The sequence below is a fragment of the Salvia hispanica genome, chromosome 2 (assembly GCF_023119035.1).
Source record: "Salvia hispanica cultivar TCC Black 2014 chromosome 2, UniMelb_Shisp_WGS_1.0, whole genome shotgun sequence".
In the NCBI taxonomy this organism is placed as follows: domain Eukaryota; kingdom Viridiplantae; phylum Streptophyta; class Magnoliopsida; order Lamiales; family Lamiaceae; genus Salvia; species Salvia hispanica.
Window position 1 is genome coordinate 20,273,423 of NC_062966.1, and position 26,286 is coordinate 20,299,708.

At 33.1% G+C, this 26,286-nt stretch overlaps 3 protein-coding genes and 1 non-coding gene across 7 annotated transcripts; 2 read left to right on the top strand and 2 right to left on the bottom strand.

Annotated features, from left to right (window-relative positions):
* The first annotated feature begins 11,755 nt into the window (after positions 1-11,755).
* Positions 11,756-13,945, top strand: LOC125204060 (transcription factor bHLH30-like). Of its 2 annotated transcripts, XM_048102603.1 has the most exons (3): positions 11,756-11,932; positions 12,272-12,679; positions 13,207-13,945. In XM_048102603.1, the coding sequence occupies exons 2-3, from the start codon at positions 12,302-12,304 to the stop codon at positions 13,669-13,671; spliced, it is 843 nt and encodes a 280-aa protein (XP_047958560.1). In that variant the 5' UTR covers positions 11,756-11,932; positions 12,272-12,301; the 3' UTR covers positions 13,672-13,945. The 2 variants fall into 2 exon arrangements, with proteins under 2 accessions (XP_047958560.1, XP_047958559.1); XM_048102602.1 differs by lacking the exon at positions 11,756-11,932 and having other exon boundaries at positions 11,939-12,679.
* Positions 13,946-15,248: 1,303 nt separating this feature from the next.
* TRNAI-AAU lies at positions 15,249-15,322 on the bottom strand. The gene has a single exon. It is a non-coding gene; the product is annotated as a tRNA-Ile (tRNA).
* Positions 15,323-16,946: 1,624 nt separating this feature from the next.
* Positions 16,947-21,963, top strand: LOC125208548. Of its 3 annotated transcripts, none has more exons than XM_048108184.1 (15): positions 16,947-17,258; positions 18,059-18,149; positions 18,273-18,357; positions 18,482-18,551; positions 18,671-18,740; positions 19,053-19,122; positions 19,323-19,368; positions 19,458-19,713; positions 19,799-20,004; positions 20,088-20,162; positions 20,277-20,337; positions 20,488-20,568; positions 20,769-20,848; positions 20,991-21,096; positions 21,855-21,963. In XM_048108184.1, exons 1-14 carry the CDS (start codon positions 17,143-17,145, stop codon positions 21,070-21,072), a joined length of 1,389 nt encoding a protein of 462 aa, XP_047964141.1. In that variant the 5' UTR covers positions 16,947-17,142; the 3' UTR covers positions 21,073-21,096; positions 21,855-21,963. The 3 variants fall into 3 exon arrangements, with proteins under 3 accessions (XP_047964141.1, XP_047964140.1, XP_047964139.1); XM_048108183.1 differs by lacking the exon at positions 21,855-21,963 and adding an exon at positions 21,415-21,848; XM_048108182.1 differs by lacking the exon at positions 21,855-21,963 and having other exon boundaries at positions 16,948-17,258; positions 20,991-21,372.
* A 3,731-nt stretch (positions 21,964-25,694) lies between these two features.
* Positions 25,695-26,111, bottom strand: LOC125205838 (small polypeptide DEVIL 4-like). Its single transcript, XM_048104990.1, has one exon. The coding sequence runs from the start codon at positions 26,044-26,046 to the stop codon at positions 25,906-25,908; it is 141 nt and encodes a 46-aa protein (XP_047960947.1). The 5' UTR covers positions 26,047-26,111; the 3' UTR covers positions 25,695-25,905.
* Between the last annotated feature and the right edge of the window lie 175 nt (positions 26,112-26,286).

The following is a 26,286-nucleotide window of genomic DNA, read 5'->3' on the forward strand; positions in this document are numbered from 1 at the left end:
TTCTCACAACCGATGTGGGAATTGAGTCCGTAACACAAACTGAATGCTACACATATATTATTAGGCATGTGTTAATTCACAAGCGAAACAAAAATTTTGACTTATGTAGTTAATTGTTCATTGGAGAGGAGAGTGATGAAAGAAAATAGGTTTTACTCTTTTAATATCCTTATTCACAAGATTTTCTATCATATAATTTAAGGTTGTTGATTCTTGAAACCTTTTTTATGGAAGGTAAAATATCTGATGAAGATTAAGTATCCAAACATATATATCCAATTTTGTTTATAATTTCCCTTCCATTTTGTGTGTTCTTCATCTTATTTTTGTTATCATCGGGCATAACAATTTCAAAAAATATTGCACATGGTTGTATGAAATCTTGGAAAAGGATTGAAAAGAATTTCCCACTCTATATATAAACATGTTTGGATCATATAATATGCACACTGGTTCGACATAAAATTGCATTTGAGACTTGGTCGGCTGGGATTTTATCTAAAGAAAGCGATGCCTATATATAGGTATATTATTGATGCATGGGTAGATTGTCAAATATTATTAATTATAGAGTACTATTTTTTAATTTATGGCCTTATCTTTTGTCTTTATTAACTTCCTTTTTCACTAAACTCCCTATTTATACAATTTTTGTTTTTTCTGTCTCTTAAAAGAATTCTTGGATCCTTCATATCAGTTCCCTCTAATTTATAGAATTTCGACTCACATTATAATTTTTTTTATTACTACTATGTTTAACATGTGAAGTTTCCTAATTACTACTCCTACTGCACCTTTTTAGAGATAGATCTTCAAAGGGTTGTTCAATTAGTATTCATATATGTTGTGATTAACTCACATGGGAGCAGGTGAGGATAGGGCTACTCGTAGGTAATGGACGAAGACTGATCTTAGCTGCTTTAATTTATTAAAAGATTTTTACTCATATTTAATTAACAAATGGAGATCAAAACAACATATATAGTGGTAATTTGCCTCCAAAATCCCAACTTAATTACCCAAGATTAATATTAATGACTTAATTATATTTTATTTTATGATGTATTTTGTTGTTTAGACATGTAGGTAGGTGTCCTCATAAGCTAAAACACATAGGGACTATATGGGTGGGAGGACAATTATTAGAAGCTGTATTTAAAACTGCTTTATTTCCATTGAAGGCCTTGTTTCTTTGACCATATGACTATATGTCTCTTTCACTACTAAGTCTAAAGTTGATCTGAAACCCTATCTTCCTTTTAATTTCATTTTCATCCACCACTTGCTAACTCAGTAACAGGAGTGAGAGAGAAAATTGAAAATAATTTACAAGAAGGGAAATCAAAATCAATTTTATTACACACTCAGTCTAAAGAAGTTTGTAATTGTGAGAATCTCACAGTTGGCTGCAACTAAAATTACGAATTCTTTCTATGTTAATTCCTCCTTTGATCAGTTAATTAGCGGATGGAAATAATCCCTCACGCTAAAATTAAGTAAATTAATTAAATAGTTAATGTGAATATATGATATCAATTAGTTATACATATAAAACAATAATCATCAACTAAGTAGTGTAAATCGATTAGCATATAAAACAATAATAAATAAACTAACCAATTTAAGAACAATTCTTGTCGATCAATCAGAAATTACATTTACTTACTATATATTTCGTGCTTAACTAATTAACTAGCTATTGCATAAAGCTTAAATAGAATCACGAAATAAACTCAAATTAATTTTCAGCGTGATATACTCCCTCCGTCCCATTTTTTTGTTCACTTTTGCTATTTTTATCCGTCCCCCATTTATTGTCCACTTTCTCTGTTTACCATAAATGATAAATAGATTCACATTCTACTAACTCATTTCACACGCATTTTATTATACAACTAATATTTAAAAATGAGACTCACATTTCAATAGCTTTTCAAACTCACTCTTCTTAAAATTCGTGCCGAATACAAAATGGACTAAAAATGGGGAGCGAAGGGAGCATCATTCTATATCTTTATTTTCATTTATATTTTCTTAATTGTCATTCAACTATATACTGTCACCACATATGTAGCAAGCACGAAGAATCTTTGCTGCATTGACTCGATGTTGGCTTAATACTTGCTGAATTTCTCGTTCCAAAAGAATTTTTCAAAGTCACAATATATCTGAAAAGGAAAGGAACTGCATACCACATCAAGCTAAACCCCTCTTTCTTGGGGTTACATTACGTGTATAGATAGTACTCATCTACTACTACAAGTACATATTGTCCCCAAAACAATAATTCGAATTATTGAGATCAATTAGGAATCATCATTCGAACGCTAGTTAAAATCATAGTAATCTTTAATTATACATAATCACAAATTTGATTTCCAATTTAATCATCCAATCGTGAGACGTCGATCGAGGTATATAGCTTCTTTTCACCATATGTTTTGAAGTTCAATTGAGCAGTCTGATTATATTGATATTTAATTAAATTTGTGTAACTATTAGTATTTGTCTTGTGTTCCTAAATTTTCAGGCAGTGGTATTCTAAGTTGAGCTCAAGTTGGAAAGACTTGAGTTTGATTTGATACAAGTCTGTCAAATTTGAGGCGTCCCACTTCAACACATATTGCAACAACTAGAAACCCTATTTACTAGATACTCTCTCCCTATATTTTTTTAAAATAATTTTATATCCTTCATATTTTGAAGTGATGATCGATCATTTACAAGTCACCTAGAAATTAAAAAAAAAAAAAAAAGAAGATGCATTTGTCCGATTAATGGGGTATATGAAGTACTATAAGTCACCTAAATAGCATCTCAACTACCGTATCCAAAATCTCTGCATAATTAATTAAGACCAATTATAGGTGATTGTTTGAGAATGTCAATTGGGTCGGATTCGTTTTAATTATCGGATCTTTTATGTAGATGAATATTGTGTTAATCTTTTAATTACTGTATAAAAAAATCAGTTGTTTGAAAAATGAAATGGTGAAGTAGAAAATACACGTGTATAATGAAATGACATCGAAGTCCACGTGATTTGATGAATGATAGAAACAACACAACATTTATGGTCATCAAAATACACATGTTTTGACACCTCACCTATCGCTGCAGAACTCGGACCACAACACTGTATAACTGGCTTCATCTCTATTTTCTTGATATTTCTAATTTCTGACCTTCAAAAACATTCAATGCACCAATTATTATAGTATCACGGAATTTTATTATGCTTGCTTATTTAAGCAATGAAATCATTTCTATTAAGACACATGGACAAAGAAGAAATTACGTAAAATAAATTAATCATTTTCTTAATAATATCCAATTAATTTAATTATTTAAATGATTTTCTAAAATTAAATAAATGATTAAAAATTAAGTGAAATGGATAGTTAGGTTAATGCTCAGACCAAATTCTAACCTAAACTTGTGAAGCCCATATCCAAACTATAATTAAGTGAAACTAAAATTGTGATAGTAGATAATGGCTCTTGCACACTATATTCAGAATATCAAATGGACAATGTGAACCGTAACTCTGGACATGTATCAATCACGTTCGGCCCATTAAAAGAGCTGGACTTACATTCTCTTAATAATGAATGGGAGGGGGGAGGGCTCACAATTTTTTATCCGACAAAAACACGCACGTTTAGAGTTTGGTTTCTTATAGGATCCACCTAATTAATAAGAACCTGAAGATTTTGGACTGGGTTGGGTCGGGTTAGGGTCGGGTTTGTGTTATCTATTAAGAAAAAAAATATCATTATTAATTAAATAGATATTAAACTTTAATTTTAATTATTTCTATTAATTAAAAAATTCAAATGAAAACTCTCGTGCATATTAGAAATGTATACTTTATCCGTCCCATCAAAATAAACACTTTTGAAAAGACACAATTTGTAAGTGAGAGATAATTAAAAAGAAAAAATAATTAAATTATTGTTAGTGAAGAATGAAATCCGTGTATATTTGCTGAAAATTTTTTTAGAGAGATATATTTGCGGAAAATCAAAATAATATATTTAGTAAAAAAGTATTGTAATTCATTGACGTCGTTTTGACATGAGTCCAATAAAGTGTAATCTTAGAGTGTCCACTATAGTTGGCCGGGCCAAGCCACAAAGTGTGGCCAGGCCACAAAATCGTGGTCGGGCCACCAATGCCCATGTTTCCCACTATAGTGGACATGGCCAAGCCACCAAAAAGTTTAATTTTTTTCATTTTATTTATATTTTAATTAAAAATGGGTATATTTATAGAATTTGTGCAGGAATGAGGTAAAAAAATGTGTATACTTATAGAATTAAAAAAAAAAATCAGAAAATAGAGAGAGCCGCGGCCCGTGGCCGCTGCAATAGGAGAGCCACGGCTCCCGCCCAAGAGCCGCGGCCGGGCCACGATCGTGGCGCTCTCGTGGGCAACCCCCCCCTCCCCCCGGCGCGGCTGCCCATCCCCGTCACTATAGGGAGCCGCGGCTCGCGGCTCTGGCGTGGCCCGGCCGTGGCTCCCCTATAGTGGATGCTCTTATGCAGTCTGGGCTTGAAGACTTTATTAGAGTTGCAGCTCTACTTTCGGTCAAGGCAAGAATGGGAAAACTGAAAAGATATAAAGACAGCATGTTTTGCCATGATATAAGCGAAGCCTTATAGTTCTACTGTTCTAAAGAGAAAAAAAAAAGGAAGTCTAATTACTTTTCACATTGGCTACTTAAAAATAATAATTATGTTTCAATAAAGTTTAGAACATAATTTATGTTTATGTATTAAGTAAAAAATTAACAAGACCAAATCATGGTTGACGTGCATATGGTTGAAACTGAGTTCAAAATTATGTATCCAAATTTAATAAACTTGACGCTTAGTTTCCTAATGAATTACTCACTTCATTCCACCGTAGTAGAATCATTTTGTCATTTTAATACGTTTCATATTAGTGAAGTCATTTCCCTTTTTGGTACAAGTCAATACATTTTTTGCATCTATTTTATTTTCTCTTCGTCTTTCTACTTGTTTTATTTTCCTAATTTATTTTTCTTTTACTTAATTCATTTAATACAATTTTTTTAAAAATTGTGTGTCGAAAATAAATATTTCTACTACTACGAAACGGCAGGAGTATGAAATTGTATGTTAGATTCTAGCAATTATTTAATCAGTTTTTATCATGAGGCCTGCAATTGCCGTTGATCGATTCTGACTTTTCATTTTTAGACTACCTGGACTTATTCAACAATATTGCTACGTGGCCACGTTATGGCCAACCATAAACTGGTTTAATAGCAAAAAAAACCGGTTTACTACAAATTTCCGGTTTAGTACTACTTGATTTTACTTTTATATATATCCTTTCAATATTTGGAAGAGAAATTGGCGGTCTCGCTTCTTCTTCTCCCGCCAGCATTAACACAAAATGGAGCCAATAGCCATTTTTAGTTTCTGTCAGTCTCACCCATTTTCTTTTCGCAATGATTTGTGCACAAAATCCTTAATATACAAAACTTAAGTTTTTCGTATGAGTTTAGCTGTATGTCAAGCATAGAAATAAGTGTTGATTTTTTTACTTAAGCTGGAGCTGAGAGAGTTGTCGAGCAGGATGATGAGAAGCTGGCCGTCGTTGAGTATCCGGGCGCGTGGTCGCCCTGCATAACTTTGACGTTTTGGTTGAAATTCACGATCGATGCAGCTGCTGATGTTTTAATTCTCTGGAAATTTCCGATAGATTTCTTAAATGTTTTTCGTGAAATTGTTTTTCATTATCTTTAAACTTCGATAAATCAATAGAATGACTTTTGATTCTTTTTGAAGAAGTGTTGTTGCAGAAAAATGGATATGGCGTACGTAAAACATTGGAACAAGAGACAAGGAGGATGTGTGAATAAATTGATTTTATGGTCAATTCTAATTTTCAATTTTGATAAATTTAGTCATCTTGATAAATGTAGATGTTGTGGATAATTAATTAAAGCAACATGCTTGTATTTAATCAAGCACGATTAATCATGCCATTAATGAAGCATGCTAACAAGAGAGTTCGAGGATATTATTTCAAATTTAAATTTAAAACTATTCTCTCCCCGTGAGAGCTACTACTAATTAGTTAGTTCAATGTTAAATCAATACAATCAGTAACTCAATCACAATGTAAACAATAAAATTTAATTCTCAATTGAATTTAAAATTCAACTCAATTGTCTAATTTTGCAAAAGGTAATATATTATCATTTTATTTGTTTAAAATAATAGTAATAAATTTTAAGAAAAATGCAGAATACAACATAATACTTATTATTTAAAAATTATCGATTACAATTAAAAATAGCTATAAAAATAAAACAACAAATAATCCTTAAATAAATTTGGTCCAATATAATAATCTAATAAATTAAGAAGGTTAATGGGACTTTGAATTTATATTAATCAACTAAAATCAATCAAGTAACTGAAATAATAACAAAATAGTAATATTTGACATTATAATAATTCAAAATTTATTAACAAAATAACAATAATAATAATAATAATAATAATAATAATATAAACAAATGAACACATTGATTTAAAAATTAAGAAAACAGATTACTCAACCGAATATAGATTAGTTTGATATTAAATTAAAGCTATATCGAAATGAACAAAATTCAATAGTGGTTAGTTTCGCTTAAATATAAGATGAAACTAAATTATTCAGTTAATTTAGTTAAAATTGAACAATTTAGTAGTGATTCACTTAAATATAATGCAACTAAACTATTCAATTGAATTTAGAAACAATTAGAACAATTCAATAATACTTAGATCCACATAAACACACGACATAACTAAATAATTCAATTAAACTTGTAAGTAATTGAACACATAATCAATTGAACAATTCAAAAGTGATTAGATTCTTCAAAATATACGACGTAACTAAATAATTCAATTGAACTTAGTGTAAAGTGTAAACTGAACAAATATTTAATTGAAATTTTCAATAGTGCTTAGATTCACTCGATTATAAAATGCAACTAAACAATTCAACTGGACTAGGAGTTAATTGAACATAGAATTAGTTGAGTTCAGTTAGATTCATTCGGTTGTAAGATGTCACTAAAAAGTTCAATTGAACTTAGAGTTATTTGAATATATAATCAGTTAAATAATTCAATAGTGTTTAGATTCTATCGATTGTAAGATTTAACTAAATAATTCGATTGAACATAATAAATTGAACAATTCAATAGTGATAAGATTCACTTGAATTGTGCTGAATCTAAAATTCACCTTAATTGTCCATTTACATCTAAAACTAGAATATAAAAGGCAAATAGATTAAATTGATATACTTGAGATTTTTTAATTGATACTACTCGATTCAATTAAAATTTAGATAAAAATAGAACAATTTAATATAGTGTTTAGATTCATATCAATACTATACCATAATATAGTGAATTTGTTTAAATTGGGATGAAGTTATACATTAATCGATTGTTCATTTTAATCTAACAATCACCTTAATAGTTCAATTACATTTAATAAATAAAATACAAAAAGTAGTAGATTAATTTCTTCAATTATAATTTCCAATAGGATTGATTTTCTTTAATGAGTTCACTAATACAATTATAAAATTTTATTTTAAGAGTTACAACTAAGATTCACAGTTATATATTTTAATTTTATAAATAGATTTTGTTAACTTCTAATTTAATTTCATAGTACTAAGAAAGAAAAATCTTAGTACTAAAATGACAGCCGTCGTACCTTTACTAACATGTACAAAAAATAATGAGGATAGAAAAGGTTTGTGAGTTTATTCTCTTTAATTTTCAATCACTATTGAGTACTAATGAATCTGCTATTAAATGGAGTAGTAATTAATGAGGATAGGAGTTAAATTTGTTATTAAGTCGAGTAGTATTTAATGAAATCTTTAATTCAAATTTAAAATTTAAAAGAGGCTGAATTATCTATTAATGATGATTTGGGGGAAACAAAGACTAAAATTGAGGGAAGGACATTTAAATAATTTTAATTTTCGCATATTTTTAAATTGACTAAATTAATCCTGTGGCTGGCCTTAATGTGGTCATTTAACGTCACTCCTGGTTCAATATGGAAAATAATTGGATTCGTGAATCAAGCGTCATAATATGTCTTGTTCCACCCAAAAAGAAAAAAATGATTTTGGATACTAATTAATTTGCTGGCCACAATTGATCACATTACTTTCCGACAAATAGACAAGGTTAGTTTTTATAATACATGACACTTAGACCACTTAGATTTTTCACGGTCCACTAACACGAACCATCCCTTTCATCAAATTCTCTTTTTTTTAAACAAAAATAAAAATAAAAAAAAAATAAAAATTGACACCCCAAACGTATGAGCTTCAAGATTTTCATTTAAATTTTGGGATTATTTAAATACATTGAATGGCTATATTTAATTAGATAGTTGTTAGAAGTATGGAAAAAATTGTAAAAAATTGTAATCCAGGTTTGAGGTATGAGGTAGGTATACACATGGTAAAACATTGTCATCCAGGTTATAGGAAATATGGTGTTTTTGAATTCTCCAAGTATCAGGAGAGATTTGAGTTCACGACGCATTAATTTCTTTCTTTTCTTATATTTCCGCCTAAATTTCAGCTAGCTTTGACTGCACTGCGCAATATTTATAGTATAGGGATAACTTTCTCCACAAAACTCCGATTGAGACGTGCTAGATATCCACGCAAAGCTATTTAGATGACGAAGAGAATGGTATGCATTAAGTACTTATTGGACTTCAAAATTGCCGAAAAAATCGGCTTGAACTGACGATACTGCACCTTGGCCTTTTTGCACCTTTTAAAGTATTTTTCCGTTATTTTTCAATAAAAACGTCAAAATACTAAAATGTATAAATATATGAAATAATGAACATAATATACATGATCAAATTTTAAACGAGCCAAATCTAGGCCTTACAAAAATATGCAAAATCCATATTTATCAACTAATTACTGCCCCTTTAATTACTCTGTATTTTTGAAAATGTGTACTCAATTGCAGTTTTTGGATTGAAAACCTAAAGCCGAAAGGCACTTTGCAAGATTTTGTTTTTTCTTGCAGAAAAAAGCAGAAAGCTACATATATTTTTATTATCAATTCTAACTTAGAAAGCGTTCAACGGTAATAGAAAGAAGATTATCTTTTTCTGCAAAAGAATGATTTTAGTATAAAAAACTTTATGGCTTGTGAAAAACTCTAAAGGACTATAAATACACACACTCACACATTTGATGCTAAATTAATCTGGTGCTTTATCTTGGAAGGAACCATTGTAAAATTAATCAGATTCCACTAGCTTACTCAGATTTCAGCTTTTTATTTATTTACCCACTTTGTGGGGAATTTTCTTGAATATGGACCACTTCTTGTACTAATCATTCAAACCATGGATTTTATTCGATCGTTTGCATTTTATCTCAATTAATTGTGCATCATTAGCACATAAATTAGTAATGATTGACTCAACACCCAAAACCCTTTGAGCACTTGAAAAAAATAGCATGTCATGTTTCACTCTCATGTCTTGCTTCATAAATGATACATATCGATTCTCAAATTAGCATGTGGCAAGCACCGTTGCACTCTTATAATCAAAAAAATTAAACAATTAATAGTAGGAGAATAGAATAATAAGGAGGCCGTACCCAAATTCCAACTTTTTGAACCAACCAAACACACTAAACATGCAATACTAAAGAAATGTGTTTTAGTTACTAAAAAGGCGAAGAATGCACATTTAATTATGATTAAAGCCATGAGGTTAGGATTAATAATTTATAATTAGCACTACTAAATGTGCTTAGTGGAGAGGGGACATACGTCATGCAAGCGTGAGACTGATGTCATCATAAACCCCACAAACAAGCTTACTTTATCGTGGCCTATTGTAATAGTGGCCAGTGGGGGTTGGAGCTATCATCAAATCTTTGAAAATATCATTAAAATGACAACTTATATATGATGATAAATAAACATTATTAACACTATCATTGTAATTTATAATATGAAAAACCCTCCTCTAGAAAAATTGATGATAAAGTATGGGTTAAAAGGTTATGGAAAATGGGACCAAAGCAGCCATGCGTGTGACCATTTTCCAGAACTAGCTAGGGTTTGTCTTCTATAACCATTGTCTACTTTGTCGGACTTCTGACATTCGAAATGATTAGTCTAGATTAAGTGAAATGTAAAATTAACAAATTAATTCACCAAATAATTTGGAAACGACAAATTAATTTTGGTATAGAAAAAAAGCATATGGCTAGATAAATTTGGTGTGGTCTGGATGCAAAGCCGAAAATCTCTCTCACGTTCACTCTCCCAAATAAGGATGAGAGAGGTAGGAACAGTGAATTAAATAATGGTGCTTAAAAAAGGAAAGAGAGAGAATGAAAAGTTTAGTAGGGTTAATGATATTTTTGTTCGACTTTTGTTTTTGTCAGCTACAAAGCCTTCTTATTAGCTGTGTAATTACTCAGACTTTGTTGGTCATGACTCCTAACAATGGTGAAACACTTTTTCTTGTTTTAGTAGTAGCATCTTTGTTTTTAATGATCTTGTCTATTGTTCCTTTTTCTTTTCCTAGAATGCAGATCCCTCTAGTTTGAATTTTGCCACTTTGATGGAAATAATAAAATTAAATTTAGCAATTAATGTAGTACTATTTCTTTAAATAAAACTCAAGTAACAACAAAAAACTATATTTGAGAAACCCTAAATTTGAAAAACTTAGGTCGCTTTCACATTATCTCATTCCTTAGTAACAAACTTTCAAATCTCAGTTAAATTAATGACCAATATTAATACTCCATTTAGTATAAACTTGCATACACATAAAAATGAGAAAAGGGACAGCTACATTAATTCATTAAAGTTGAGAAGCAACCTAGCTAGTGTTCAAAATCCAAATCATAAGAGGGCATAACCAGACAAGAAGAAGCTGCATTTAACTGTACTGTTTTCTTACAAATGCCATTTTACTATATTCATCATTATTCAAACTTCCCAATAAAGCTTACTCAAATATGATCAGTACCCTTTCTTCCGCTACACCTCTGTTTATGTATCGACAAAAATGAGATAGATGCATTATGCATATAATTTCTTTATTTAATGCATTTCTAAATGCAGTTTGTTCTGCAAGAAATTTTTAATCCGAAAAGGGACAGTAAGCATCAAATAGTAAATGTCATGAATACATGCAACTGAAACCGAGGTAGGCTAAACCTATAGAGACACAAACTGTATGCAAGAGTAAAGAGAGAACCTGGAGACGAGGAGGGTGGGTGGGTGAGTGTGTTCCAAGACACAATGATTGCATGGGGCCTAGGGAAGCACAAAGGCTTGGCGTGGAAATAGCCATTATATTGAAGAACGTGGGATACTTGTTTAATTAATACTACTATAATTCCTTTTTTCCGTCTTAATTACCATCATCAATCACACACACTAATTACTAATTAGGCTTCATTTGTCTTTGGTAAGTCTCTCTCTTTGAAAATCTAGTTTGTTTGTGCCGCAGGAGAGTGTAATTAAGTTACATCCCTATGCACCTAAATAATGTTCTCTGGTGTGATAGCTACAGAAGTGGATATGTGGTAAGAGAGAGAAAAGAGAGTGCCGTAAGAAGAAAGGAAACAAGATTATCACCACTTTCATCCCCTCCCTCTATATAGCTTGGGAGAGTGGGGAGGTGGTGGGGATACACACAGAGAGAGACCAAAAATTGAAAGGTTTTATTTTTTTTTGAGTGTATTATAAAAAGGGTGTCTCTTCACTCATCAACTTTCCTCAGAAACCACACCCCTATATGTATAAAGGCTGATGCCATAGAGGAGAAGATTTTCAAAGAAAAGTCCAAAACTCCATCAAAGAGAGGTCTGTTTTTCTTCCATCCCTCCTTTTTCCTATCTTGTTTCCTTTTCTACATCAACAAGTAAAATCCATGTTCTTGATCATATATATATTCTCTCTTTTCATCTTTATGTGAAAGAAAGATGGTATGATTATCAAACAACACTAAAGTCCACTTGATTTCATACCTCTTTCTCCACCACAACTCAAAACACAGATATCTTCAAGTGGGGTTTTAATTTTCTTCAAATTTCAACACCAATCACACATAGATACATACTCAATATTATGTGTGACAACAACAAAGAGAATGAAGAAAACATCCATATCATAACTGACAACATTGAGGGTTTCCAAATTCAGGATCAAAATCTCAACACTAGCCCTCCAAATATGCAGCACCAGCACAACACTAGCACAGATGCATACCTAAATGGAGCTGCCGACGTCTCACAGATCCTACCGTGGACCCTCAACCCGGCCCACGACCCCTTCCTCCTCCCGCAGGCCCGGGGACTGCAGTACGGATACGACGGTGACCACCACCTGAGGTTCCTCACTGAGTCGTTCAGCCAGGTTGTGCATCCCGGCGGTGGTGGCGGCATCCCTTTCGGCCTCCACGCCGAGCTGCAGAAGATGACGGCACAAGAAATCATGGATGCCAAAGCTCTCGCGGCGTCGAAAAGCCACAGCGAGGCTGAGAGAAGAAGAAGAGAGAGAATCAACAACCATCTTGCTAAGCTCCGAAGCTTGCTCCCTAGCACCACCAAAGTAAGCATCTCTAACATTTCATTTTTATTTAACTTATTTCATATTTAAAATATTTCAATTATATTACCTAAAGTTATCAAGATTAATTTTAGCATGAGTGGTATTTTAGGTAGGAGAGAGTGAGTCTCAAAGGCGCCTCAGTTTTCGTAGTACATTAAAAAGCCTCTAAAATTTGTTTGATTTTTCAATATTTCTGAACAAGCGTAAATATCGGTAAGTTTGATATGTTAAAGAGAAACCACAAAGCTTCCATGGAAATCCTTGCCGGATTCGCAGTCAAAAAAATTCAAGTATGAGAGATAATCCCAAAAAGAATAAAAGACTCTAAAAAAGCCAGACAAAGAAGCATTCTTGTCAGTCTATTTTCACACATTATTAAGCACACTTGGTTTCAAATTCCACCCTTAAAAACTCCCTTTTCATGATTATTTTAGGAAAATGCATCCCTTTTGTACATTGTGCACAAGTCTCACACCACTCCTTTAAATTCAATGAACAAAGCATTGTATGTAACTTTCTGTTCGCAGACAGACAAAGCTTCATTGCTGGCTGAAGTGATCCACCACGTGAAGGAGCTGAAGCGGCAGACATCCCTCATCGCAGAGACGAGTCCGGTCCCTACCGAGATAGACGAGGTAAACGTGGATAACGAAGCGGACGAGGAGGGTAGAGCGGTGATCAAGGCGTCCATATGCTGCGAGGATCGGTCGGATCTGTTGCCGGATCTCATCAAGGCGCTGAAATCCCTCCGCCTGCGAACACTCAAAGCGGAGATCACCACGCTCGGTGGAAGAGTGAAGAATGTGCTCTTCGTAACCGGAGATGATGAATGTGAGCACTCCATGAGCTCCATTGAAGAAGCGCTTAGAGCAGTGATGGACAAAACTAGTGATCAATCCGGTTCGGGGAGTGTGAAGAGGCAGAGAACCAATAGCAATATCCTTGATCAACAGGCTTCTCTTTCAAATTCAATTCATCATTTTATGACCTAATTTAATCTGTCTTTATTGGAGGTTTTTTAACTGACACGTGCAGCGCCACCGTATGCCGTTTTCCTCCGCCGCCGCATGGTGGGAATGTATATAGGCCAAATCATTGGTATATTTCTCTTTTTGGGTGTTGACTGTTGAAGGTTTGGATTAAGTTGTGGTTAAGACTTAAGTATATAGGTATGTTGACTTGGGCCTTAATTGGTTAGGCTTGTAATCTAAGTGCAACATTTTTTCATTGCACTGCTTCTGAAAAACCATGCTTTTATCTTTTTAATTTGTGTTTTATATATCTTCATTAATTTTTATTTTCTATGTGATGCGGGATATATTATATTTAAATATTTGCAAATAGGCATTTCATTGGTTAATAATAACAACAATATTCTTTATAATAGAGCACCTAATTAATTATTTAAGCTAAATTCAGCTTGTGATAATTTGATAAAAGGATACTACTCTACTACATGTGTTTTAAAATCTGGTTTGATGTGTAAATGAGTAGTGGAGTACATTAGTTTTCAAAAATGATAATGCAAATTAAATAAGAAATATAAGTATTCAACAAAATATCATATAGAGGAATATCTTTGGATTGTTCACAATATATATATATATATATATATATATATAAAGGTTATAAAAACCAAATACAGAACAGCATATATGCGGTCAAAAAAACATTTGCGTCAGCCAATTTAAGTGATGAACTATATCTTTTATTCTTAAACGGATCGAGTTTATTCCTAATTAAATAGAGTTTTCCTTTATTAGTATTTTGTAAGATTTTAATGTATAGAAGTACTTGTATTGAAATATAGGCATTTATTCCTTTAAAAGGTCTTCAAAGATGGGAGATTGATTACTCATAAATAAAAGAGACATGATTACTAGTGTAACATTGAATTAAGACAATAACTGAAAGTGCCCCCCATATATACATGTGAGCCGGAATGCGTATTGAACTTCGATACGTACTTGAAATAATGAGAGAGGAAAAAAAAAATCCATTGTCAACTTAATTATGCACTAAACTTATAATACTATAGTATATAGAAATGACTAATGAGTAAATCATAATCCCTTAGAAGGTCATAATACTTGTACAATGTACAAAACTTAAGTAATGTTTGAATCTTGTACAAATAAAATGTAAGTATATACATACATATGAATGATGTACAAGTGCACAACAACAACAAATATTAACTCTATATACATATTTCTGGGGAAAAAAAAATCATAAGCACACAATGGCATAATCATAATTGTAATATACATTCACTGGAACAAATTAAAATGAACACCCTGGCCCTGCGCCTCTAACTATTTATTTTGAAAATACTGTAGTACCCATGCCTAGATTTTTTACTTCCTTATTTTTGGATCTTTGTTTGAGATGCAATAAGATATAGTATGGTTTTAATTAAATGAATAATAAAAAAAAATCGTTTAGTTTTAAATTGTACACTGCGCGAATCAAAAAGTGGAGGCCCTCAACTGCAAATGAGTGCAGGAAAATAAAGTTAAAATTGAAAAAGTGGAGGTCCACAACTTAAATATACGAAGTAAAAATTAATTGGCCCATGCAGGTTTCGAACCCGCGACCTTCGCGTTATTAGCACGACAATCTAACTAACTGAGCTAATAGGCCTTCATGCCTATAGGTTTATTATAATTTTGTATTAATGCATAAATAAACTAAAGTTCTTTACAAATATTACTCCCTCCGTCCCGGATAATTCGGGTCACTTTGACCGGACACGGGTTTTAAGAATTGTAATGAGAAGTGGGTTGAAAAAGTGAATTGTAATGAAAAGTGGGTTGAAAAGTTAGTGGAATGTGGGTCCTACCTTTATATATTAGTTTTATAATAAAATGTGAGTATAATGAGTTAGTAGAATATGAGGTTCACTACCAAAAATGGTAAAAGTGAAATGGAACAAATTATGTGGGACATACCGAAATAGAATATTGGGACGAATTATCCGGGACTGGCGGAGTAAAAGTTAGTAACAAAAAGTACTAATTCTCTTACCAGCTCTCACTGGTTTCGTGTCGTAATTCTCTTCTGACACATAATCTATTATTTATCACTTTGATAGTAGTATAAACCTTATCGTGGGCTATTGTATATCTATATTTCAAATGGTTATATTTTACTAGGATATTTCTCTGTAAATAAAATGGTGGCGGCGACTATGGAGGTTGAAGAAGTATTGATTAGGTGGATTTTTGTTTGTAGGTCTTATAATATTCAAAAAATACCATTTAACAAGTTTTAAGAGCATCTCCAATGACAATAGGCCGGCAATAGTCTAGCCAAAAAATTCCTTTTGTCACATTATTTAGGACTAGAAACTGGCTGCCACATCATCAGGACAAGAAACTGGACAAGCAATAGTCTAGCCATAGGCTAACAAAATTATAAAAAACAAATAAATTACAATCTCACGCAAAATACAGAATTAATTTTACGACACAAATACGAGAAAATGCAATAATTTTATTTAAATTAAAAAAAAGTACATTAAAAAAAATTTCATTAAAAAATATAAGCATGCCCTGCACCCCCCCCGCCACCCCGACATCATCCGCGGCAAAGGGTACATATTGTAGTACCCGCCCATCAGACCCCATCCACCTCCCACGGGTACCGTGCTAGTTTGCAACCCACTCGTCACTGGAGTAGAGTCGTTGTTGTTCTCCATTTCGCGATATTGCTTTTGTACAAAAATTAAGAGAGAGAGAGAAACTGTTAAATGGTGCGAATGAAAATGACGATAAAATCGCGTATATATAGAGTTTCGAAATTTTTTTTAAAAAAAGGAGGGCTGGCCGATCGCTAGCCGATTCGCTCGCTGATTTCGCGCTCGCCGGTCCTAATGGTCAGTTAGCGGACAGGCCAGTGCTCGCGGAGCGGCTAGCCGATTCGCTAGCCACCATTGAAGATGCTCTAATTTTGTACCATTGATTTTAGCAAAATTTAATTCTAGAGGAGTTACGGGAAAACTTATTGATTTTTATAAATTATTTGAAAGAAAGTCTGTGTACAAACTACAAAATCATGAAAGGCTTAAAATTCAAGATATAGATTTTTCGGCGGTCATATGTATTCCACGATCCCTCCCCCACCAACGCCTCCCTGAAATGACAATAATATCCCCATATGACGCTCCTTTCCTCGAAAAGACAGTGGGCAAATTGGGGTTTTCTGCAGCTTTAATCCACCCATACCCAGTTACGCAAAAGCGACATTTCCCTCAAATAAAAATAATGGAAAAGCAAAAGCGACATTCGTCTGAAAATCCAAAGACCTCCTCAGCGATTTACGTTGTTGTCTGAAAGATTGGTTTCCTATTCCCCCCAATTCAGCTTTCAACATATTCTTCTCTAAATCGGTCGTTTCTTAACAATGGTTAGATTGCATACAAACATTGACCAAGTGTAATTGTGTGCATATTTGGTGAAACGATGAGCTGGAGGAGAGTTTTCAAGTCTTTTCAAGTGGTGGTGGCGCATGGCTTGCTTTTCTCCTTCTCTGTTATTCTCTCTCTCAAGCTCGATCATGCTGTTAACTACTCTTGGTGGTATGTTTCTTCTTCTTCTTCTTATTCTTTATCTCTCTGTTTTTTTGGTGTTGATCATGCCCTGTTTGCTTGATTAAAATTGGAAATTGAGCTGTGGGGAGTTATATAGGTTTAATTTGAGGGCTTTTGAATTAGGGTTTGGGTTGACTGTTGTTTGGCAGCCAATAATTTTCCCTCAATTCAGGTTTACTGCCTATTTATATGCTATTTTGATTTAGGGTTATGATTTGGTGAAATTGGTGCAAAAGTTGCATCTAAATGCGGAATTTCGAATGCTCCATTATCTTAATTAGAATTGAAGGTTGAAACTTTTGAGGTAGTTTGGCGAATGCAGCATCAAGTGATGGTATTTTGAGTTGCATATCTGTAATAAGTTTTCCACAATGTTTTTGCAAGAGGTTTATGTGCAGATGAAAGTGTAAATGCTCCCAATTATCACTTAAATTATCATTTACCAGACGTTTCTGTATTAGTTCAGAGGTAGAGAGAAGGGTTTTCTTTAGCTAGAGAAAGTTCCCCAAAAAATATTTGTATGAAAAGTGATGGAATATATATCCCATGTTCCATCTCCAAATGTTGAGGTGGTTTGGATTGGAAAAAAAAATTTATTGATTAGAAATTGTTTTTGTCGATTGAGAGCTTTTTTTCTTTTGTTTCAATATAGCTCCACTTGAACAAGGCAACATTTTTCATGAATAGTATACTATTGTACATTTTGGAATAAATTGTTTGCATTTCATGTTTAAACTCCATGTTTATACGATTTTTAGTTAATTCTGTATTTTTACAATTTTTTGTAGGTTGGTTTTCTCTCCTATCTGGTTATTTCATGCAGTTGTGGCAAGAGGCAGATTCTCCCTACCTGCCCCATCTATGCCTCACGGTCGCAATGTATGACGAATATACTCTACTGATCTAATGTCTCCTTTGATATTCTCTTCCAACTTCATTTTTTTACTCGTTCTCCTCCAACTTCATGATCCCTACTTATTACTTGAAAACTTTTATGGACAGTGGGCGCCTTTTCATGCCGTTGCGGCGGCTCCGTTGCTTATTGCTTTCGAACTTCTCCTCTGTGTACATCTTGAGGAAAGATATGGTAAGCTTCCTCATTGCTCCGATGTTTACAATATTTGCAAAAACATTCAAGAGTTCTTCTTCATGCATAGGCTATCTCCATAATGAACTTATCCTGTTTCTATCTGTAATGTGATAAATGACAGCTGTAAATTTGAAGATTGTGTTTCTGCCTCTGCTAGCTCTAGAGGTTGCAATTTTGGTTGATAACATTAGGTAATACTTTTTCCATCCTAGTATACACAGTGATATTCTTAAGTCTTGATTTGGTCATTGCCTTCTATCTGAAAGATTGTCTATATATTAATTCCTTCATTTGTTGTTTTGCTGCTCAGGATGTGTAGGGCCCTTATGCCTGGAGACGATGATAATATAAGTGATGAAGCTATATGGGAGACTCTCCCAGTAAGTTATGAGTAAAGCATCTATTAAGATGTGCTTTTGAATCTGCAATGTCTGTGCTTTTGACTAGCATACAAAACATTATGCAATGGAAGCTAGATGTTCTTATAGATTAATCAAATATATGGAATTTCTAAGGGAATACATTTACATGTGATGTTGTTACTGTTGCTCCGAATTAATCATTAGGAGGATTAAGGTATAGATTGTATATGCTAAAGCTAGATGTTGTTACTGTTGCCACTAATATCTATGACCAGTTACACTGAAATCTATATATATATACTGTTTAAAATGTTTTTTTTTTGTCTTCAGCACTTTTGGGTTTCCATCTCAATGGTCTTCTTCATTGCCGCAACAACATTTACGCTTCTGAAACTATGTGGTAAATTCAGCTCACGATTAAGAAATCTCATTGATTATGTTCTGTCATACACTATCCATTTTAGGAACATTGAAGGCATCACCTTGTTTGGCAGAAAATCATAAGATAGGAGTAATTTTTTGTTTTACTTTGTGTTGTGAAACATTATCATTAATTTGTAAGTTGTACTCAACTTCTACTCCATGTGAGATGATATGCAGGTGATGTCGATGCTCTTGGTTGGTGGGATCTGTTCATAAATTACGGGTACATGATATATTCTAGCTTCATTTATGCTATTGACTGTCCTATCTGTTGCATGGTTAAATAGTTATATTTCTGTCTTTGGTTCTCAGGGTTGCAGAGTGCTTTGCATTCCTTATTTGCACCAAGTGGTATAATCCTGCAATTCATAGACGTTCACATCTTACAGCAGCAGCAGCATCAGCATCTTCGTCAAGTATCAGGTCTTATACCTGGAGTAACGGTGTCTTGGTACCCCCCGACGAAGAAAATCAAGAAACCACGATGTGCAGCTTTCAAGACATTGGTGGGCATATCATGAAAATTCCTTTGATTGGTTTCCAAGTCATACTCTTCATGTACTTGGAGGTATGTCGGGCTAAGAAATTTCTTTCCAGACAAGTATCGAGTTCTTTATGAGTCAAATCTTACTATTACAAGTTTTCAATTATAGGGAACTCCTCCTGGTGTTAGAAATATCCCCATTCTGCTTTTGTTTTCTCCTCTTCTTTTGCTGCAAGGAGCTGGATTTTTCTTCGCCGTGTATAGATTCTTTGAGAAAATCTCCCTCTTACTTAATGATGAAGCTGTAACGGGAAGCAGCTTCAGATTACCCGCTACTGCTTATGACTATATGGGCTTTCTGCATCGTGGATCAAGGTAATGACTCTTAAATCATTAAAAGATCTAAATTTTCCAAAACCATAATTTGTTGTTAACCTTGTGGATTTTTCTCAATTTAGATTACTGGGATGGTGGTCGATTGATGAAGGAAGCCGTGAAGAGCAAGCTCGGTTGTATTCTTCATGGGATTCAGGGTATTTTTCTGCGGTGAAAGTTTCATGTTCTTCTATAGCAGAATTTCACAATAATTTTTTATGCATATTGATCGCATTCGATAGGCCATAAAAATATTTCTTTGTTCCTAACAGGTACGATACCTTCTCACCTGATACTGTCAAGAAAATGCCCAAGTCTGAGCTTGCTAAGGAGGTGATTACCTATTGATTTTGTTTGAAATTTTTGTAGAATCTTGGATCATTCCTTAAATTATTTGTTTTATTTTACTATCTTAAATTTTTAAACCTATATACTCCATGACTATGGCTTAATGGCAGTGTGATATTGCTACTTCTTTCTCAGATATGGAGGCTTCAATCAGCACTCGTTTCACAAACAGAAATCACAAATATCAGCCAGGAGGAGTTTGAAAGACTTTTAAATGTGAGCCTAACTTCTGTTTGTTCTCATCTAGGGAGTACAAAATTCCTCTCATCTTTTTTGTGGAATGCTACTTTAATTCAGGCACGAGTCCCGTATTTTAAGAGAGATATAAGCATATGAATAATTTGACTACAATGCATTTCTAATTCTCTTATATGGCTTAACACCCATTGATACTAATTTTTCGTCTACTTTCTCAGGAAAAAATCCTGTGTCGAGTTTGCTTTGATGATCAAATAAACGTAGTCCTGCTACCTTGCAGGCATTACGTTCTTTGCAGGTATCACTATTTACCTGTCAATCCATTCTCGTATTTGCCTAAATGCTTGAAAACCTAAAAAACATAGGATAGAAGGGTTGGCATGAGCAATGCTTGCCTCCTCACTTGACATCATCGTTAATAATTGTGACCATATATGCAGCTCCTGCTGCGAGAAGTGCAAGAGATGCCCTATCTGCCGCGTGTACATTGAAGAGCGGCTACATGTATATGACGATGTATAGCTACTTACACCACAGGCAAGCCAGGTATAGTCTAATGTCCTGTGAAATCACATTTGTTCGAAGGTGACTGCAATTTTATCAAGTCATTTCACCATCACAAAAAAAGAAAAAGCTCAAATTGTTGATTCTGTGTATAGCGTTACATAACTTTTGAACGATTTGTTTGTGTTCAAAGTGATGATTTCTTTTTCTTGTATTTAACATCTTCGGTTCGAGTTATGAGAATAACTTGTGTTGTAGTATTTGTAAGAAGTTGAGCTTAGAAACAAGTTGAATGAAAGGGATCTTTTTGAAGCCGAAGGAGCTGATGTTTTAATCCTGAATTGCATTTTTTTCCTGTAGTTGTCAAAAGTGGGATCCCTTGTAATAATGTGTTGTCAAAGTCGAAGACAACTGGTTCAAGTACATGAACCTGGAGAGTGTTACAGATCATTAAGGTTGTCTTCAAGGCAGCTGGGGCTGTGGAGAAAACTAACTTTTTAGTCGAGAGAAAAGGACATATTTAGGTGTAGTACCTAAACTAGATAGGGAGCACAGATATCTTAGTTCAATAACATGAAAATGGGCCATACTTTGTGTCCAAAAAGGGCTTTCCAAAACGAGGGCTGTTATTTTTTTGTTGCATTGAGGGCCTCCACAACCTGGGCAATTATTAATACAGGTGGGGAAAATTGTGTAAAAAAAATCAAGAAATTGTGAGGTTTATCTCATTTCAAAACAAACACCGCTGTGTGCACACTTGCATCGGGTTTGATCCGCATTCTCTCTGTGCGCGCACGCAGGGCAGGTGTGTTCCTCTATTTTCAGTCGATAAAACAACAGAATGGTGGTCAAGAAAGTTGGGATATGTTGAACATATAATAGGTATTTTTTAATTGTAAATATGGGTATAGATATTATCTTAATTGCATAAGAGTGACAGATTTGTCCTATATATTTATTCCACTATGGGTTTTGATGTGGATGCTGGGATGCCAAATTAGTACTTATATGAAATTAACTAAATTTTCTAATGACTGGGTTATCTAGCAGCCTAACTTCGGTAGCCCAAATTAAAGCTTCTAGAACTGGAAGTAGTCAAAACAAGAACTCAAATTGAACTCTGTTGAAGAAGGGTCTATAATCTGTAGAATTTTCAGAAACATATTTACTCTTTTTTATTTTTAATTGTTGCAATAAAAGAATTTGCATTGAGAACAGGGATAAAATAGGGAATTTGATATTATTCTATCATAAAATTGTGAAACTATTGGAAGACAAGATTCATTTCCATTTATGTAATGTAAACTGAAACTTGAACAAATTAAATACTGCCAACGGCTTCTTGTTCAGATCAAAGGCCAACAAATCAAGAAACAGATTACGTTGTCAAAACAAAATCTTACTCAACTGTCAATCATGGTTTGTGACGAAGTCACAAATATTCCACCATCATTTGCTTGTTTCCAAACTGATAGTTATTCTTAATCTTAATTAGTTAAGAAGAGTTGGTAATGATGTTTAGGCACTAAGTCATGTTGAGGTGGGCAAAAATATTATTCCCTCAAAAAGCAATAAACAAAATAAAATTAGAACGAATTGGCCCGAGGGTGGTACTATTGGAGTACTATATATATATATATAGATAAACACATACCACCAAAATTCAAGGCATAATTTTTGTAGCAATAATTGTGCAAGTGACTATATCATTATATGTGCCGATAAAATTCTTGGAGTAAGATGATAGTGTAAAATTGAGTGGCCCTCAACTCAACTTGTGAAACCATCCAAATTAAAATTTTGAAGCTACATATATGTATAGGTGCTAGACCAGTCCTCTCTATATATGGGCGTGGGGGATGCGTGTAAAATTGTCATGTACTATAAATGATTGTAATAGTGGCTATATCAATATGCATATTTAAAACTTGGGATATTTTGAATTATTAGCTTAGAATGTGACATCTCAATCATATGAGGAGAAACAAATTTACCATGACGATGACTAGTTTAATTACCCTATGGTTGAGTACCATATACCAAAATGGCTACATAAATATAGTTGTACGTAAACGATTCACTTTATAATTAATCGACTATGTACTACATGTATTTTATTTAGGTGGGCAAATTTTTGGTGGTAAAAAAAGACAGTAAAAAATAAAGAAAGTGAAAAAAGAGAATTATTGAGAGGGGCATTGGGTCAAGTAGATAAGAATTGCACGTGGAAGAGATAAGGTGACAAAATGAGTCAGCACATATTGTCGGCTGAATTTTGGCTTTATTTTGTGAAGCTATTTTCTCTCCGCTCATCACATTTATTGTCTTTTTCCGCCTCTTTTTTTAGTTCTAACACTTTTTTTATGTTTTTGTTTATATTGAGTTCAAAGAATTAGACATTAAAAGACAGATTAATGAAGCAACTTATCAAGCTGACAAATGCAATTTGCACACTTTTGAATATTTTCTTCTAGAATATATGATACAAATCAAATAGTTTTGATTGTTGGAGTAAATATTAATTTTAAAATGAATAAAAAAAATATGGGCTTGGAAGGCCCACAAAACGAGTACCATGCTGACCAAACTCTAGCTATAGTGTTTTCCATATTATGCCTGTGTTCAATGCTTTGATCACTTTTTGTTTGTATCACTATTTATTTTTTATTTGTTAGGATATTATAAGCTACACATACCCCTTATTATTATTCTTATCATTTGATAAAATAATAATACTAACAGAAGATCTTATTATTACGTGACACGAAGACACATGTACGTGTCTTTTGGATTAAATAAATCTCTCCATTATACACACTTAATGAAACAAACCTAATTTTAATGTCAACTCACATAGTTTGTATGTTTCATCCATTTTGTTTGGGGGTAAATTTTTTTTTTTTTTTAAAAACACTTTTGAACTCGTCTATTCGTTTTGTATCAAAATTACACGTCATTAGAAATCAAATTGAATGATTATCAAATTGATAGTTTTCAAAGATTGGGACATTTTTACTAATGAGTCCAAAACTTATGTTAAAATCACATATAATTGCCGTCCATATATATTCACGGCTGATTTTGCTTAGTTGGATAGCTTTGTTGATGCCGACAAACAAAATTAAACAAAAATTAAATGAGATTTGTTTCTAATGATCATGAATCAAGGTAAGTTTAGGCAATCATCAAAAGACGTTTTATGTTTCTGATAATATTCAATAATCAGTAATGGACAAACTAACTAAAATAAAAACAGCCAAACCTAACAACGATTTTTCTCTCGTAATTAATAGTACTATAATCGAGTGGTTGATTAGCATGCCTTTGTTGCTAAAGCTATAGGCACCCAAAAAAAGACGAATAAGCATATGATTATTTTTGTATCTAGAAGATTTAATTAATTATCACTCTTTTTTTACGTGCTTATTGGATGACTGCGAAAAAGTTAAGCAAAATTTATTTTTAATTGAAAAAGCGTGTTTGATTTGCAATCATAGTATAAGTCGCTCTAATGATTTATGGTAGGATAATCATGAGAAATAATTACCAAAATCTTGCCTTTTGGATTGTTGGTTATCTAGTTAATCACTTTTGTAATGTATATATAAATGTTTCAAGACATTTTCTAAGTAGAATTAATTAATCAAAAACTATTTTGATTGAAAAGGCGTGGTTGAATTTGCAATCATAGTATAAGTCGCTCTCACAAATTTATGATATTATATCACCGGATACTCATAAGAAATAATGATTAAAATCTTGCCTTTTGGATTGTTGGTTATCTAATTAATCACTTTTAAATGGAATGTATAATAAGTCTGAAGAATTTTTCTAAAGTAGAATTAAAGCGTGACAGTGAAGTGTTAGAAAATTCATAGCACATATTTTCGTGAGAAAACGTGCTATATTGCTAATAATGTCTGTAGATATTTCTACTCTACCTAAAAAAATTGACATTTTTAATTCCTTGGTATTTAGAGCTTCGGATTTGTGATATAACCATATTAAAGAAGCTCTTTTTATGTAAAAAAAAAAAAAAAGTTAGCTACGTGCTTTGATTGTAATTCTTTGAATATTCAATCTATATACATTATTTAAATCTTAATTTACCGGTAATAGTGAAAAATTATTTTATTTGTAAATGAATTCGGACGATCCCTCCAAAAATAACACACCCTATATTTATAAATCATACTAGTAATCCATAAAAAGGGACGTCGAGAAATGATCAAACTAACACGTCCACAAAAAAAAAGTAAAAAATAAAAATAATGAGAATCAACCCTAAACTCGAAAAATAAGAAGACACACATAAACGCACACTTCTCAGAGGATTGATCTGCATAAATTATATTCTACTATCACTTTAAAGAATAAAAAATCTATTTTTCTTCTGACACATATTTGGGATTTTTTCTGCAAACCAAAAAATTCAGAAGAAGAAAAAAAGGAAAAATATCACACGAACTGAGCTACCCATCCTTCATCTTGTCAGACATAACTAATCTGCTCCAAAAATAAGAAAAAATATAAATAATTTGTTGTTGAATTGAATCTGATCCACATCTACTGATTTTCACAAGCCGCCTCATTAGACTAGAGTTGCAAGAATGAATAAAGTAAAGAAATGCAAGCCAAAATGATGAATCAAAGCAATCTTTCATATTTGATGATAATAATTGTATACAACAAGGCACATATATGTAAATGCCAAGATCAAGATTAGTAGATTACACTACTCCAAAACTGTGCCGATTAAGTAATTATATGGTCTCCCTCTTTTGGCGCTAGCTAGCTTCTCTATTTATTTACACTCTAATTAACCAAAAAAAGAAGGAAAAGGGGCATGAATTAATCATGATAGCAAAGCAGCATGACAACGCAGCGTCGGATGATGTAGAGTCGAGCTCTTTGCTCTCTCAACACTCCTGCAATTCCTCTGCTCGAAATTCTTCTCTTGCTATTGCTGCTGCTGCTGCTGCTCATTTTCATTTTCTTGCTTTAATTCTTGCTAGAGAGAGAGAGGGTTGGGTTGGGTTGGGTTTGGTTGATTGAAGAGAAGGGGTTGATTTATAGTGGTGTAAGAAATTGAGAATTAAGATATTGGTCGAGTAAAGAAGCAACTGTGGGGGTACAAAAGTGCGTGCAGTGCTCCCTACCGCACCGGACATTTCCTCCCTTGGGCCCACCTCCACTTGGGATTCCTTGCCTACTTTCATTTTATTATTTATA